The 14,518-nt window shown below is 60.9% G+C and overlaps 1 protein-coding gene and 1 long non-coding RNA gene across 3 annotated transcripts; both read right to left on the bottom strand.

Moving 5' to 3' along the window:
• Nucleotides 1–2,477: 2,477 nt before the first annotated feature.
• On the bottom strand, nt 2,478–7,981 carry LOC144929209 (uncharacterized). Its single transcript, XR_013634516.1, has 3 exons — nt 5,228–7,981; nt 3,179–3,253; nt 2,478–2,768 (listed from the first exon to the last, which is right to left on the bottom strand). It is a non-coding gene; the product is annotated as an uncharacterized LOC144929209 (long non-coding RNA).
• A 512-nt stretch (nt 7,982–8,493) lies between these two features.
• On the bottom strand, nt 8,494–11,825 carry LOC144929208 (dehydrogenase/reductase SDR family member 4-like). 2 transcript variants are annotated; one of them, XM_078848248.1, is made up of 8 exons: nt 11,593–11,824; nt 10,564–10,741; nt 10,266–10,367; nt 9,815–9,885; nt 9,483–9,534; nt 9,103–9,237; nt 8,947–9,002; nt 8,494–8,798 (listed from the first exon to the last, which is right to left on the bottom strand). In XM_078848248.1, exons 1-8 carry the CDS (start codon nt 11,721–11,723, stop codon nt 8,684–8,686), a joined length of 840 nt encoding a protein of 279 aa, XP_078704374.1. In that variant the 5' UTR covers nt 11,724–11,824; the 3' UTR covers nt 8,494–8,683. The 2 variants fall into 2 exon arrangements, with proteins under 2 accessions (XP_078704374.1, XP_078704375.1); XM_078848249.1 differs by lacking the exon at nt 9,103–9,237 and having other exon boundaries at nt 11,593–11,825.
• Between the last annotated feature and the right edge of the window lie 2,693 nt (nt 11,826–14,518).

Here is a 14,518-nt window from a genome sequence, read left to right as displayed (position 1 = left end):
CCGCCCCCCCCGCCCCCCTCTTATAGACCTCCCCCAAAAGAGGCAGACCAAGGACGCAGAAACAATCTACCAAGTCTTTGGCAGGTGGCTGGTCTCCGGAGAGATCGGGAAGGGGGGTGAAGGGCAGGGGTCCCCATTCCCCAACACTCAGCCCCCCTCCCCAAATGGCCATGTGTCCCCCAAATCCACCCTCCCAGACCCCCAGAATCTCCCCCTTCTCCTCCTTGCCCCACCACTGTGCCCCAAAACTTCCCCCACCTCTCCTCCCTGATGTGTACCCCAATAATACCCTCATGCCCACTTCCTGCCCCCATCTACCCCTTGCCCATCCCCCTTCCTGCCCGTAGCCTCAAAACTACCCTGCTTTTCTCTCCCCAAAGGAGACCCCCCATACAGGTCACCCCAGCTCCCTACCCCCCAAAAGCTGATCCACTGGCTCACTCCAGCCCCCCCCATGGACCTCAAATTCCAACCCCCACCCAAAATCTTGCTCCCCTACTTCCCTCTAGCCCTTCCCCACAATTCCTACCATCCAAACCTGCTTCTCTTCCAGACCCCCAAGAGGGGACCCAAAGACTCCCCTTCCCTGAGGAGTGTACCCCAAGAGCCATCAGACCCCGCAGGCTCCCCATTTGGGGTCAGGCCAACTAGGGCCAGCCCATCCATCTGTCAGGCCATCTGTGTTCTGGGGGCTCAGAGGCGGGAGGGGGCGCCCCCGCTCACCACCACCGTTGCCCCGCTGATTTAGCTGGTGTCGGGGAAGCACAGGAAAGAGAAGATCCCAACGCAGTCAGATGGGACCCCCAACCTGGGGAGAAGAGACAGGGTTAGCCCGGGGGGAACGGATGGATGGATAGGTGTGTAAGGCGGTCGGTGGATGGATGGATAGAGGGGTGTGTATCGGGGTGGATGGAAGGGTGGGTGGATGACTTATGAGGAGAGGCTGAGGGAACTGGGATTGTTTAGTCTGCGGAAGAGAAGAGTGAGGGGGGATTTGATAGCTGCTTTCAACTACCTGAGAGGTGGTTCCAGAGAGGATGGTTCTAGACTATTCTCAGTGGTGGAAGAGGACAGGACAAGGAGTAATGGTCTCAAGTTGCAGTGGGGGAGGTCTAGGTGGGATATTAGGAAACCCTATTTCACTAGGAGGGTGGTGAAGCACTGGACTGGGTTCCCTAGGGAGGGGGTGGAATCTCCTTCCTTAGAGGTTTTTAAGGCCCAGCTTGACAGAGCCCTGGCTGGGATGATTTCGTTGGGGATCGGTCCTGCTTTGAGCAGGGGTTGGACTAGAACCTCCTGAGGTCGCTTCCCACCCCGAGATTCTAGGATTCTGTGGGTGGCTGGATGGAGGGAGGGAGGGGTGTGTACAGGGATGGAGGGATGGATGGAGGCATGGATAGAGGGATGGATGGAGGGGGGAATGGAGGGAGGGGTGCGTGGGGGGAGGGAGGGGTGTGCAGGGAGAGGGAGGGATGGAGCGAAGGGTGTGCAGGGGGATGGATGGAGAGGAGGAAGGTGTGTGAGGGGATGGATGGAGGGGGGAGGGATGGATGGAGGGGGGAGGGAGGGAGGAAGGGGTGTGTAGGGGGATGGATGGATGGGGGAAGGGGGGGGCTGGGGAACTCTCAGGTTCTTCAACATTTTCTCCTTTATGGCCTCGTCCTTCCACAACTGGAAGAAAAATCAGAGTTGGGGGTCACTGCCCTGCCCCCCAGGTGCGGCCCCGCCCCCAGCAGGGGCCCCGCCCCCAGCAGTGCCCCCCCAGCTTTGGCCCCGCCCCGCACTGACGGCCGAGCTGAACTTGGTCTGGACGATCCCCGGTGCCAGGCAGTTGGTGCGGATGTTGCGGGCGCCGAGCTCGGGCGCCAGGGCCTTGGGGAGCCTCAGCAGGGCCGTTTTACTGACGCTGTACGGGCCCAGAGCCTGGGGGGGGGGGTCTGCACAGCCAGCCCTACCCCCCGTGCCCGCCCTGGCCCACCCCTCCGCCCACCTACCCCCCGCCAGCCCCCCCTTGCCACCTCTGACCACCCACTGCCACCTCTCCACTCCGCCTACCCACCCCACCAGCCCCCTCCATCTGCCCACCAGCCAACCATCCCCCCAGACACTCCCCTCCCTCCCTCCCTTGCTCCTTCCGTGGGCGGGCCGGGGCATCTCACCGGGAAGGGGGAGAACCCGGCGATGGAGGAGACGAGGATGATGGAGCCGCCCCTGAGCGGAGAGAGGGAATGAGCCAGAGACGAGAGACCTGCTGCCCCCTCATGTCGCCCCCCCCCCACTCAAGCCTGTTTCTCTGCGTGGGGGGCAAGACCAGGCTGACTAGCAGTGTCAGTGATGTCCCATTCACCTGCAGGATCTGAAAGGGGAGTCGGGGTTCAGGAAGGGTCCTGCTTCTCCCCACACACCCCCAGACTCCCTCAAGCCCCACACTCTGCCCCCCAGTTGCATTTCCCCCTCTCCTCCCCGGGACTCCCTGTACCCCATGGTCACCACTTTTATAGGGCTATGATAAATCCTCTACGAAGTATGCCTTGGGAGGTTACCCTCTGAAAAATCATAATTTGCTGAGTATCAGTGTCCTGTTGAACGACGTGTAGCAAAATGGTGCAGGAAGTTCTACGAGTCTGCTGTCCCGTTGTTACTGCATCACGCTGCGGTTCTGGGGGGAACGGTCCTCACCTGGAAATTTCCCGAGTGCTGAAAGCATTTGGCTGAGAGAAACCGTTCCGCTTTCAGCCTGCTGGCGTTGCTCACGTCGAGGAACTAGCCTGCGGATTTAACTTTTATTTCAAGTCTAGCCAGCTCCAACCTTGGTGCTTAAAATTCGCTTAAAAATCTTCTGTTCTCTAGTGAATGGGCTGGTTTAACTGTTTGACTTTAAGCAGTTCGTGAAAACCCTGGGAGCAGGGGGGGGCGGGCATGGCTGTTCCATGGTCCAGATGGTCCCCCGGGGAATGGCACGCTCCCCCTCTGCCCCCCTCCCCCCACCCCTCTGACCCCCACGTCCTCTCCGCAAACCCCCATTTCTACTCCCACCTCCTCGTCCCTCCACCCACTCCCACAGAGCCCACCTCACCCCACCTCCTCCTCCGATCCCAGCCCCCCTCCGTCCCGCAACTCCCCCTTCCCCACCAACCCCTGCTCTCTGCTCTGCCCCTACCCCCACCTCCACCCCCACCTTGTTCCACACGTCCTCGCTGGCATCGAGCATGCTGCCGAAGAACGGCTTCACGGCCGCATTGGAGACCAGGGCCTGGAGAGACGAGACGTGAGGGGGCTGGTTACCGACCGCGATTGGCGCCCCACTGTGCTGGGCGCTGCCCTCCCAGGGCCGGGGAGAGAACCGAGGAGTCCTGGCTCCCAGCCCCCTGTTCTAACCACTAGCCCCCACTTCCCTCCCAGAGCCTGGCAGAGAACCCAGGAGTCCTGGCTCCCAGGCCCCACCCCCACTCTAACTACTACCCACTCCCCACCCAGGATAGAACCCAGGAGTCCTGGCTCCCAACCCCCCTGTGCTAAGCACTAGCCCCTACTCCCCTCCCAGCACTGGGGATGGGACCCAGGCATCTGGGCTCACTGTGGCGATCAGGGGGGTCGGGAGTGAGGGGCACCGGCAGAGCTGGGGGGGCAGGGCTGGTCTAGGAAGGGGCTGCTGGTCGCGAGTGAGGGGCACCAGTTGGCTTGGGGGGGTCACTCACCCCTCGGTAGGTGCCATCACAAAAACCACCTTGTCGGCCAGGAGCCCCCAGCACGCCCCGGCCGTGCCCATCACCTGCAGCGACCCCCGCACGGGACGGCAGATCCTGGCCCCCGCCCGCCTGCCCCACACGCCGCCTCCGGCCTCTGCCAGGGATATACGGGCCTCAGTAGTCAAGTGTCCCCCCCCCTCTTTTTGGGTTATGTCCCACCCCTGGGCTCATAGTTGGACCTGCTTTGGCCAGTGGGGAAAAACCTATTTTAAATGTTCATAGGAAACCTGAGGGCTGTTTGTGTGTCTGTGTGTGTCTCTGTGTGTGTGCGTGTCTGTGTGTGTCTTTGTGTGTCTGCGCGTCTTTGTGTGTCTGCGTGTCTCTGTGTGTGTGCGTGTCTGTGCGTTTGTGCGTCTGTGTCTTTGTGTGTCTTTGTGTCTGTGTGTGTGTCTTTGTGCGTGTGCCTGTCTGTGTGTGTCTTTGTGCGTCTTTGTGTGTGTCTTTGTGCATGTGCATGTGTCTGTGCGTGCCTGTCTGTGTGTGTCTTTGTGTGCGTCTGTGTGTGTCTGTGCGTGCCTGTCTGTTTGTGTCTTTGTGTGCGTCTGTGTGTGTCTGTGCGTGCCTGTCTGTGCGTGTCTTTGTGTGTCTGTGTGTCTGTGAGTGTGTCCTGGTGTGTCTGTGCGTGTCTTTGTGAGTGTGTCTTTGTGTCTGTGAGTGTGTCCTGGTGTGTCTGTGCGTGCCTGTCTGTGTGTGTCTGTGTGTCCTGGTGTGTCTGTGAGTGTGTCCTGGTGTGTCTGTGTGTGTCCGTGCGTGTGTCGTCGTGTTCACACACGAAGGCTCAAAGAAAAGGGTTTCAGAGAAAAGAGGCTTGGGGGCATTTTTGGATCGTGTGGAGAATAAGGCAGATCAAGACTGGAACGTACCAGAAGAGAGGGTTTTAAAAGTGCTGTTGTGACAACAAATGTGCGCTTGCTTCTTTCTAAACCAAAGGATTAAACGTCCGGTGTTTTTAGGGAACTACGGGGGAAGCCCGTTTCGAAATAAGGGTGTTAAGATGAGAGTTTAGAATAATGCCAGCCCTGGGCATGTTTCGACATAAAAGGATTCAATATTAGGGTTCAGAAACAAGAAGCGTTCTGCTTTTCAGCGTTCGGTTTTAGAGAAAACGGGGGTCGTCCATTTCGGATATTTTGAAGCCTGAGGGCCAGACTCGCGTCTTTCTTTTCGAGAAAACCGAGATGCAGCGTGAGAGGGAGCAGCCGAGGCGAGAGAAACCCTGCTCTGGGAAGGGAGCGGACGTTTAAGCGAACAAACCAACTTTTAACCCACAAACCGAAAGGCCCATGGGTGTACGTGTATGTGCCACGTTTACGTAAATTTAGCAAACATCCGTATTTCTTTTTTGGTTTGGGCCAGAGTGAAATTACCCTGAGGCATGGCCGTGAACCATGGTAGCCGGGAAAGTCCCGTTTAATCTCTATACCCCTCTCCTTAAAGGAAAGTATTCTTAGAGCCGTGTACGGCTCCTGGAAACTCACAACTCTTGACTTTTGCTGTAAGGAGACCTTTGAATTGAAACTCTGTGCCACCGGTGAACTGGACCCCCTTCGGACAGCACGGAGATTTGGGGAGGAATGCAGTCCTCCCAGCGCTTACCCGGGTTATCCGAAGCGGTGACCTGGTGCAGCGAAAACAATTGTTTGGTTAGAAATAACGCACACTCATACCGGAGCTAAATACGCCACAAGGAACCAGCGCTGGGCAACCGAGGTCCCTCTCTGCCCTGACGGGATCCTTTTCTAACCCCACGAAGCAGCAGATCCCCACCACTCCACACGGTCACCTGAAGAAATAGCCCCCAGACCGCCCGACCCCAACTCCTCCCTGTTCATTTCAAACCTTCGCGGGCCGTCGCTGCCAGGCGGTTTCTACTCATCCCAACGGTGCACGCAGAAGAGCAGCGCTGACCATTGGCGGCCGGCGGCGGGACGGCAAGGCCTGTCCTGGGGCGCGTGGCGGAGGTTGGGTGAAATAACCATGTCGAAGCGGCACCGCTGTGGCCTTTCCAAACGTCTGAAGGAACCAGACAAAAGCTGGCGTCGGAGCAGGGAGCGGGGTGGGTTGGCCTGGGGATGTTGCAGGGGAGTTTTACTGGGACTGTCTGCGTTGGTGGTGGGATATCAGGGTGCGAGCACGTAACCCAAGTCCAGGAGGGGGTTGGGGAAACGGAGGGAGACCCGGGGCCAGGGTCCAAGCTCCCTGGCCCCCAAGATGGACCTGACTGAGGGCTCCTGTTTTCTGTACCTACAAGCTCCAGTTTGGACCGTGTTCCTGTCGGCTAATACACCTTCGTGTTGCTGGCTGGCTGAGAGTCCCGCTGGATCGCAGGAAGTGGGGGTGCGGGGCCCGGACTCCCCCACTCTCCGGGACGAAGCTGTTCCACGTGTGGCCTGCAAGGAATGCGGGGCGTAACATGAAACTCTTCCACTGAGGGGACTTGCAGGGGGGATGTCACTGGAGATACAAACAGGTTTCAACAAACAAATTCAAGTTCAAGCCGCCTGGAGGAGCCACTGCTTTGCCGAAACGAATTGCCCAGAACACAAAAGCAAAACACCCAAAACCCGGCTCCACTTGTCAATTGCAAAGAAAGCTGCGAAAGCCGGGGGACGGTATAAACCCCGCAACCGGGGCTGGTTTTACAGTGACAGGATTACAAGCTTGGCTTTGCCACCGCGTGAAGTTCAGAGATCAGGGCACAGCCGCAGACGCGGTTATCTGAAGAAACAGCCCCAAGCAGACGCCGAGTTTTTGTCACTGGTAAAACGGTCATCTTCTCCGTGGTCTTTTTGCTAAACACGCCGCCTTGGCTGGTAGCCAACCAAGCGGGTTTTTCATTTTGTAAGGCCAGAGGGGAAAGTGAGCTGGCGCGGAGATATTCTCGCCCAGTTTACGAGGCATCGTCTCCCCGCACCCGACAAGACAATCAGAAATCATCAGTAAACAAGATTAACCAAAGCGTGGGGGATTGAACGCTTGGCGAGATTTGCTGGCAACACCTGGAAAGCAACAAGGGCGTTTGTGTGTTTGTTTATTCTTACATTGTCTGGACACACGAGAGAATTCTTTGCTGTTGTTTTTCTACCCTTTTATCCAACCGGGTTTTGAAGCGTTGGCCCTAAACTATTCGCTCAGAAAGTATCGCGCAACTGTGGAATAGAAGAGGACGCGTGGTTGGAACAGGCCTGTTGATTAAAGACGGACGTGCCGAATGTCACCCCTCACTGAGACCAAGAGGCCGTCAGTCTGCGAGCGCAGCGTTACAACGAGCCAAGAAAAACGTATCTGAGGAGAAACGGCGGCTGGCTGCACCGACTTCATTTGGCTGCATTTTCGACCCGACGCTGGCGTGGAGACCAGCGAGCTTGGTGGCTATCGACGAGCCTCTGGAAAACAATCACAAATCTCACAACATTTTTTAACGGGTAACCTCGCTCGGCGGTCGGCCAACTGGAAGAGTCTCCAAAGTCAACATTCGCACGCCTGGAAAGAAAACGCTGAGCCGGGCCGAGGCCAGCGGGTTTCTGAGGGAAGGCGGCATGTTCGCTGCCATATGGCTTCCACGTTTAGTTGGTTGACCAAAGCCAGGGAGCAGTAGTTGCCAGTGATTAAAAGGAGACCTCCTGATACAGATGAAACATACGGGGTCTTCCTTCCTATCGGTAGACGCTGGCCTATTTTGATTTTCCCAGGCCTCAGCTGTAGCTGGAGGAAGAATTTTGCTACGCGGGCCCAACCGAGGCGAAAGGAAACCCGTTGCATTTCCCATTTGGCCCAAGCGTTGGTGCTGAAATTCGGCGCCGAATGAATAACCACTAAGGCAATGAACCAGCCCGCCTTGGGTCAAACGGCCGCTCCCGTCCTCTGCCGGCTACGTGCGGCCCTCAGCCGTGCCCGGGAGCTGCTGGAGCGAGTCGGCGTCACGCCGGCACGTGCCCCAGGCTCTCCCGGAGCGCCCCAGCGGGACCCCCACAGAAGGGTCACGAAAACGCCAGCGTCGTTCCTGGGCCCCGGAGGCGACATGGTGGCACCGTTGGCTTGAGTTGGCAACACAACAATTCAAGAGCTTTGTGCAGGCGGAGAGAGAAGGTGGAAGGAGGGGGAGGAGGAGTGTGTGTGGCGGGGGGGGGCACTCTGCAAAACAGCCCCCCTTTGCGGGAACAGGGTGGGGACGTAACCTGGGAGGGCGGGACTCCAGTTAGCCCCCGCCCCTTCTATACACCTATTATAGCCCCCTGCCCCCTCCACCCCCTTAAAGGCCCCCCCCCGCCTTTTCCCCTTCCATCCCTTCCCCCTGCAGCCCTGATAGAGACCCCCTGCGTTAGAGACCCCTGCCCCTCCCCACAAAAGAAGGATGCAGACAGAGGATGCACTGATAATTTATCAAGTCTTTGGCAGGTGGCTAGAAGCCAGAAAGATGGGGAAGGGGGGAAATGGCACGGGATCCCCGTGCCCCCCAATACTCAGCCCCCCTCCCCAAATGGGGGGGCCAACCCCAAAATCCACCACCACAGCCTGCCTAAATCTCCCCTTCTCCTCCCTGCCCCACCCCTCCTCCCAGATGTGTACCTCAATAATTCCCTCATGCTCACTCCCTGCCCGCCATTTACCCCTTGGGCCCCCCTTCCTGCCTCCATCCCCAAAACTGCCCTGCTTCTCTCTCCCCAAAGGAGACCCCCCCCATACAGGTCACCCCAGCGCCCTGCCCCCCAAAAGCTGATCCACTGGCTGTCCCCAGCCCCCCCAAATCTTGCTCCCCCACTTCCCTATAGTGCCACCAACAATTCCTGCCACTCAAACCTGCTTCTCTCCCAGACCCCCCTCCCCTGAGGAGTGCACCTCAATAGCCATCAGCCCACACCAGTCTCCCAATTTGGGGTCAAGCCAATCAGGGCCCACCCGTCCATCCATCAGGTCATCTGGGTTCTGGGGGCTCAGAGGCGGGAGGGGGCGCCCCCGCCCACCACCACGGTCTCCCCGCTGATGTAGCTGGCGTCGGGGGAGCACAGGAAGGAGACGATCCCGGCGCAGTCAGACGGGACCCCCAACCTGGGGAGAAGAGACAGGGTTAGCCCGGGGCGGGGGTGGGGACTGAGGGGGGGGTGGATGGATGGATAGAGGCGTGTGTAAGGGGGTGGGGGGGATGGATGGGGGGGATGAGGGGAGGGGTGCGCAGGGGGCTGGAGGACATTGGTACCTTTGCACTCTCAGGTTCTCCATCATTTTCTCCTTTACGGACTCGTCCTTCCACAGCTGGAAGAAAAACCAGAGTTAGGGGTCACTGCCGTGCCCCCCAGCGGAGGCCCCGCCCCCAGCAGTGCCCCCCCCAGCGGAGGCCCCGCCCCGCACTCACGGCCGAGCTGAACTTGGTCTGGACGATCCCCGGTGCCAGGCAGTTGATGCGGATGTTGCGGGCGCCGAGCTCGGGGGCCAGGGCCTTGGTGAGCCCCAGCAGGGCCGTTTTACTGACGCTGTACGGGCCCAGAGCCTGGGGGCGGGGGGGGGGGGGGGGTTAGCACAGCCAGCCCTACCCCCCGTGCCCCCCCACCGGCCACCCCCTGCCTCTCTGACCCAATAGCCAGCCCCTCTCCCACCTGCCACCCGCCCCGGCCCCACCAGCTACCCCCTGCCCAGCCCCAGAGCAACCGCCCCTGCTCCCCGCCTTGCCCTCCCCCCGGCCAGCCACCCCCCCTCCACCCCCTTCCCCCCGCTCCAGGGCCGGGGGCATCTCACCGGGAAGGGGGAGAAGCCGGCGATGGAGGAGACGAGGACGATGGAGCCGCCCCTGCGCAGAGAGAGGGAATGAGCCAGAGACGAGAGACCTGCTGCCCCCTGGGCTCCCCACCTCCTCGTCCCCCCTCATCGCCCCTCCCCCATGTGTCCCCCTCTCCCTGGGCTCCCTTCTTCCTTGTCCCCCCTCCCCCTCTCATCCCCTCGCCCCTCATCCATTCCCCCTTCCCCCGGGCTCCCCCCTCCCCCATCTCCCCATGTGTCCCCCCAGGGTCCCCTCCCCTTCGTCTCCCCTCTCTCCATTTCCCCCCCTCCCCCCAGCCTTCCCCACTCACCCCCGTTTCTCCATGTGGGGCGCGACCAGGCCGACCAGCAGGGCTGTTGCCGTCACATTGATCTGCAAGATCTGAAGGGTGGGGTCAGGGGGGTCTGGGGTCTGTCCCCCACCATGCCCCAGATGCCCTCCCCCCTGCCCCCCAGCTACACCCAGGGCCCTTTCCCCTCTCCACCCCGTCTGCCCCCCAAGCTGCCCCCTCTCATCCAGTGCCACTCCCCCACCCCTCTGACCCCCATCTTCTCTCCCCCTCCCCCCTCTGCCCCCCAGCTACACCCAGGGCCCCTTCCCCTCTCCACCCCATCTGCCCCCCAGCTGCCTCCTCTCATCCAGTGCCCCTCCCCTCTGACCCCCACCTTCCCTCCCACCCCTCTGACCCCCAGCTGTCCCCAGCTCCCACTACATCCCCTAGTCTCTCTGCCCCCCAACCCCTGCTCTCCCCCTACCCCCACCTTGTTCCACACGTCCTCGCTGGCATCGAGCGTGCTGCCGAAGAACGGGTTCACGGCTGCATTGGAGACCAGGATGTCGATACCCCCGTGACGCTCCAGGGCCTGGAGAGATGAGACGGGGAGGGCGGCGGGGCTGGTTACTGACCGCGATCGGCGCCCCACTGTGCCGGGCGCTGCCTTCCCAGGGCCCGGGAGAGAACCCAGGAGTCCTGGCTACCAGCCCTGCCCCCCCGCTCTAACCACTAGCCCCCACTCCCATTCCTAGAGCTGGGGACAGAACCCAGGCGTCCGGGCTCACCGTGGCTACCAGGCGGTCCCGATCCTCGGCGATGCCCACATGACACACGGTGCCGGACACGCTGAGGTTCTGGGCTTGGAGCTCGGCCACGGCTCGATCCACATTACTCTGCTTCCTGCTGCTTAGCACCACGTGGGCCCCATCCTGTGCCAGGCGCCGGGCGACAGCGAACCCGATCCTGGGGGGAGAGCGGGGTCGGGAGTGAGGGGCACTGATGGGGCTGGGGGGGATCCCAGGGGACTGCGGGGCGGGAGTGAGGGGCACCGGTGGGGCTGGGGAGGATCCCAGGGGGCTGCGGGGCGTGAGTGAGGGGCGCTGGGGGGGATCCCAGGGGGCTGCGGGTCGGGAGTGAGGGGCACCGGTGGGGCTGGGGAGGATCCCAGGGGGCTGTGGGGCGTGAGTGAGGGACACCAGCAGGATGTGGGGGGATCCCAGGGGGTGCGGGACGGGAGTGAGGGGCGCTGGGGGGGATCCCAGGGGGCTGCGGGTCGGGAGTGAGGGGCACCGGTGGGGCTGGGGAGGATCCCAGGGGGCTGTGGGGCGTGAGTGAGGGACACCAGCAGGATGTGGGGGGATCCCAGGGGGTGCGGGACGGGAGTGAGGAGCGCTGGGGGGGATCCCAGGGGGCTGCGGGTCAGGAGTGAGGGGCACCGGTGGGGCTGGGGAGGATCCCAGGGGGCTGCGGGGCATGAGTGAGGGACACCAGCAGGATGTGGGGGGATCCCAGGGGGTGCGGGTCAGGAGTGAGGGGCACCGGTGGGGCTGGGCAGGATCCCAGGGGGCTGCGGGTCGGGAGTGAGGGGCACTGGTGGGGCTGGGCAGGATCCCAGGGGGCTGCGGGTCGGGAGTGAGGGGCACCGGTGGGGCTGGGGGGGATCCCAGGGGGCTGCGGGGCGGGAGTGAGGGACACCAGCAGGATGTGGGGGGATCCCAGGGGGTGCGGGAGGGGAGTGAGGGGCGCTGGGCAGGATCCCAGGGGGCTGGGGGCGGGAGTGAGGGGCACCGGTGGGGCTGGGGGGGGTCACTCACCCCTCGGTAGAAGCCGTCACAAGAGCCACCTTGTCGCCCAGGAGCCCCCGGCGCGCCCCGGCGGTGCCCATCGCCCGCCGCGACTCCCACACGGGACGGCAGATCCTGGCCCCCGCCCGCCTCCCCCACATGCCGCCTCCGGCCTCTGCCCCACGGCCGGCCTCTGCCCCCTGGGAAAGGAGAGCGAGCGTCAGAGGGGGCCGGGGCGGGCGGGGCTGTGCTCACCCCACCCCACGGGGACTGTGTTCCGCTCCTCCCAGCTCCCGGCAGGCCCCCCCGCCTCTTCCCCCGCCCCATGGAGCCCCCCCTCGCCCCGCCCCCACAAAATGTCGCTTTCAGAAAACTTTTCCCCTTCGCTGCCAGGCGGGCCTGAGCCCCTGGGTCGCTTCCTGCAGCGCCCCCGCCCGGGGGCTGCCCCCCACTCCCCTCGCCCCCCAGCACCCTTCCCCCCCACATACCCCGGACAGCCCCTTCGCCCCCCGGGGGCTGCCCCCCACTCCCTTCGCCCCCCAGCACCCTTCCCCCCCACATACTCTGGACAGCCCCTTCGCCCCCCGGGGGCTGCCCCCCACTCCCCTCGCCCCCCAGCACCCTTCCCCCCCACATACCCCGGACAGCCCCTTCGCCCCCCGGGGGCTCCCCCCACTTCTCCGCCGCCCCAGCACCCTTCCCCCCCACATACTCTGGACAGCCCCTTCGCCCCCCGGGGGCTGCCCCCCAGCACCCTTCCCCCCCACATACTCTGGACAGCCCCTTCGCCCCCCGGGGGCTCCCTCCACTTCCCCCGCCCCCCGCGGGCTGCGCGCGGCCCCCCGGCCCGGCGGGGTCCCGGGGCGGACGGACAGACTGACTGACGGGCGCCGAAAGCGAAAGCGGATCGAGCAGAGCCCAGGACGGGACCGGGGCGCCCCCTGGCGGGGAAACGGGCCCGGCCGAGGCCACATGGGGCGGCCTTGAACAGGGGAGCCGGGGGCGGACTGGGGTCACTGGTGGGGTCTGAGCGCCCAGGAGGGCTGAGGTGTCAGACAGACACTTAGATACCGGGGGGTGGGGGTAGATTCATAGACACTAAGGTCAGATGGGACCATCATGATGGTCTAGTCCGGCCTCCTGCAGGACACAGGCCACAGAACCTCACCCACCCGCTCCTGCGATAAACCTCTCACCTGTGTCTGAGCTACTGAAGTCCTCAAATCCTGGTTCAAAGAGTTCAAGGAGCAGAGACTCCTCCAGCAAGTGACCCGTGCCCCACGCTGCAGAGGAAGGTGAAAACCCCCAGGGCCTCTTCCAATCTGCCCTGGAGGAAAATTCCTTCCCGACCCCAAATATGATAGAGGGGGTGGGTGGGGATGGATAGATAGATAGTGTGTGTGGGAATAGATAGATAGAGGGGGTGGATGGGGGTAGATACATAGCTAGATAGAGAGGGTGGATGGGGATGGATAAATAGATAGATTAGATAGAGGGGGTGGGTGGGGAGAGATAGATGAGGATGGATAAATAGATAGAGGGGGTGGATGGGGATGGATAGACAGAGAAGGTGGATGGGGGTAGATACATAGATAGATAGAGGGGGTGGGTGGGGATGGATAAATAGAGGGGGTGGATGAGGATAGATAGAGGGGGTGGATGAGGATGGATAGATGGGGTGGATGAGGATAGATAGAGGGGGTGGATGGGGATGGACAGATAGAGGGGGTGGGTGGGGATAGATAGATGGGGGTGGATGAGGATGGATAGACAGAGAAGGTGGATGGGGGTAGATACGTAGATAGATGGGTGTGGTTGAAATGTGTCATTTTAAATTGTTGGATGCTGAGGAATTGTATTTGATAAATGACGAACAATCTTTCTTTTCGGCCTGGGGAAGCCGACATGGTTTTCCGGCTGTGACTGTTTGTTTCTCTGCCTGCCAAGTCCAAGGCGTCTCTTCCTTCTCTTCGGGGGCACCCCTGCTCATGGCCCCATCAACTCCCCCCAGTTCGAAACCCCAGCTCTTTTATTACTAAAGGAAGAAGAAGAAACCAAAGACGAGTGGCCGGGCCCAAAGGGATGGGTTGGGTGAGCTCGGTCACGGTCTCTTCCGGTTGACTTGTGGTGGGGTGCATCGAGCAGAGCTTGTGCCTGGCTGGGCGGGTGACACTTTTTCTCTTGGGACGCTGAGACCAAAGTCTGTTATTTCCACAAATTCTTGTGACTCCATTCGGAGCCTCTCGCCCGCCGGCCTGGCAGGATCAGATTTGATCGGTCGGTAAACGTCCATTTCGCCACACACCCCAAGCCCCGGACAAAGCTCTCCACCTGTGATCAGCCACACTCACGGGCGGGCAAGGTAAGACACAGCTGCTTGCGAACTGAGCCGTGCTGGATTTCATGCCGTGCGCTTGTGGGCCTGTGACGGGGAGACCGTTTGTGCTTTAATGGCTCTACAGGTTTCACTTTTTGAATCTCAGCGTCAATAATTATCGTCTGGTCGCCCGTTCGTTTGCACAACTGTGAACGTTAACATTGATAAACATTGAAAACAAGGCTTAAAGCCCCATCGTTTCCTGCAACTGTGAAAATGTAACGTGAGAAAACTCAAATAAACAGCGATATTGTCTGTCAGCATGAACTGAATTCTGCCAAGACTGCTTCTTAGATACCTAAAAACTGTTTCCGATTGAGCAAATGAATGTTGTTTACCAAATTCTGGAGCCTGCAGGTTATTACTGAATAACCCAGACAGTTAATAATTGGGCACAGTGAGAAGCCATTTAAGGAGGTGTTTTGAGACAGGCCAATTACAAATATTAAGAATTGTAAATCCAATTAAACCCACTATTTCTCTGTGAACCAGTTTTTAGCCCCTGCCCTCTTTCCAGGTTCTAACCATCTGATGATTAACAGGTCAACGGCTTAGTCATTTCAGATACAACCGTGTTTT

The sequence above is a fragment of the Lepidochelys kempii genome, chromosome 13, assembly GCF_965140285.1.
Source record: "Lepidochelys kempii isolate rLepKem1 chromosome 13, rLepKem1.hap1, whole genome shotgun sequence".
NCBI classification, from domain to species: Eukaryota; Metazoa; Chordata; order Testudines; family Cheloniidae; genus Lepidochelys; species Lepidochelys kempii.
The sequence above is the reverse complement of the archived record's forward strand: the minus strand, read 5'-3'. Positions and strand labels throughout refer to the sequence as shown.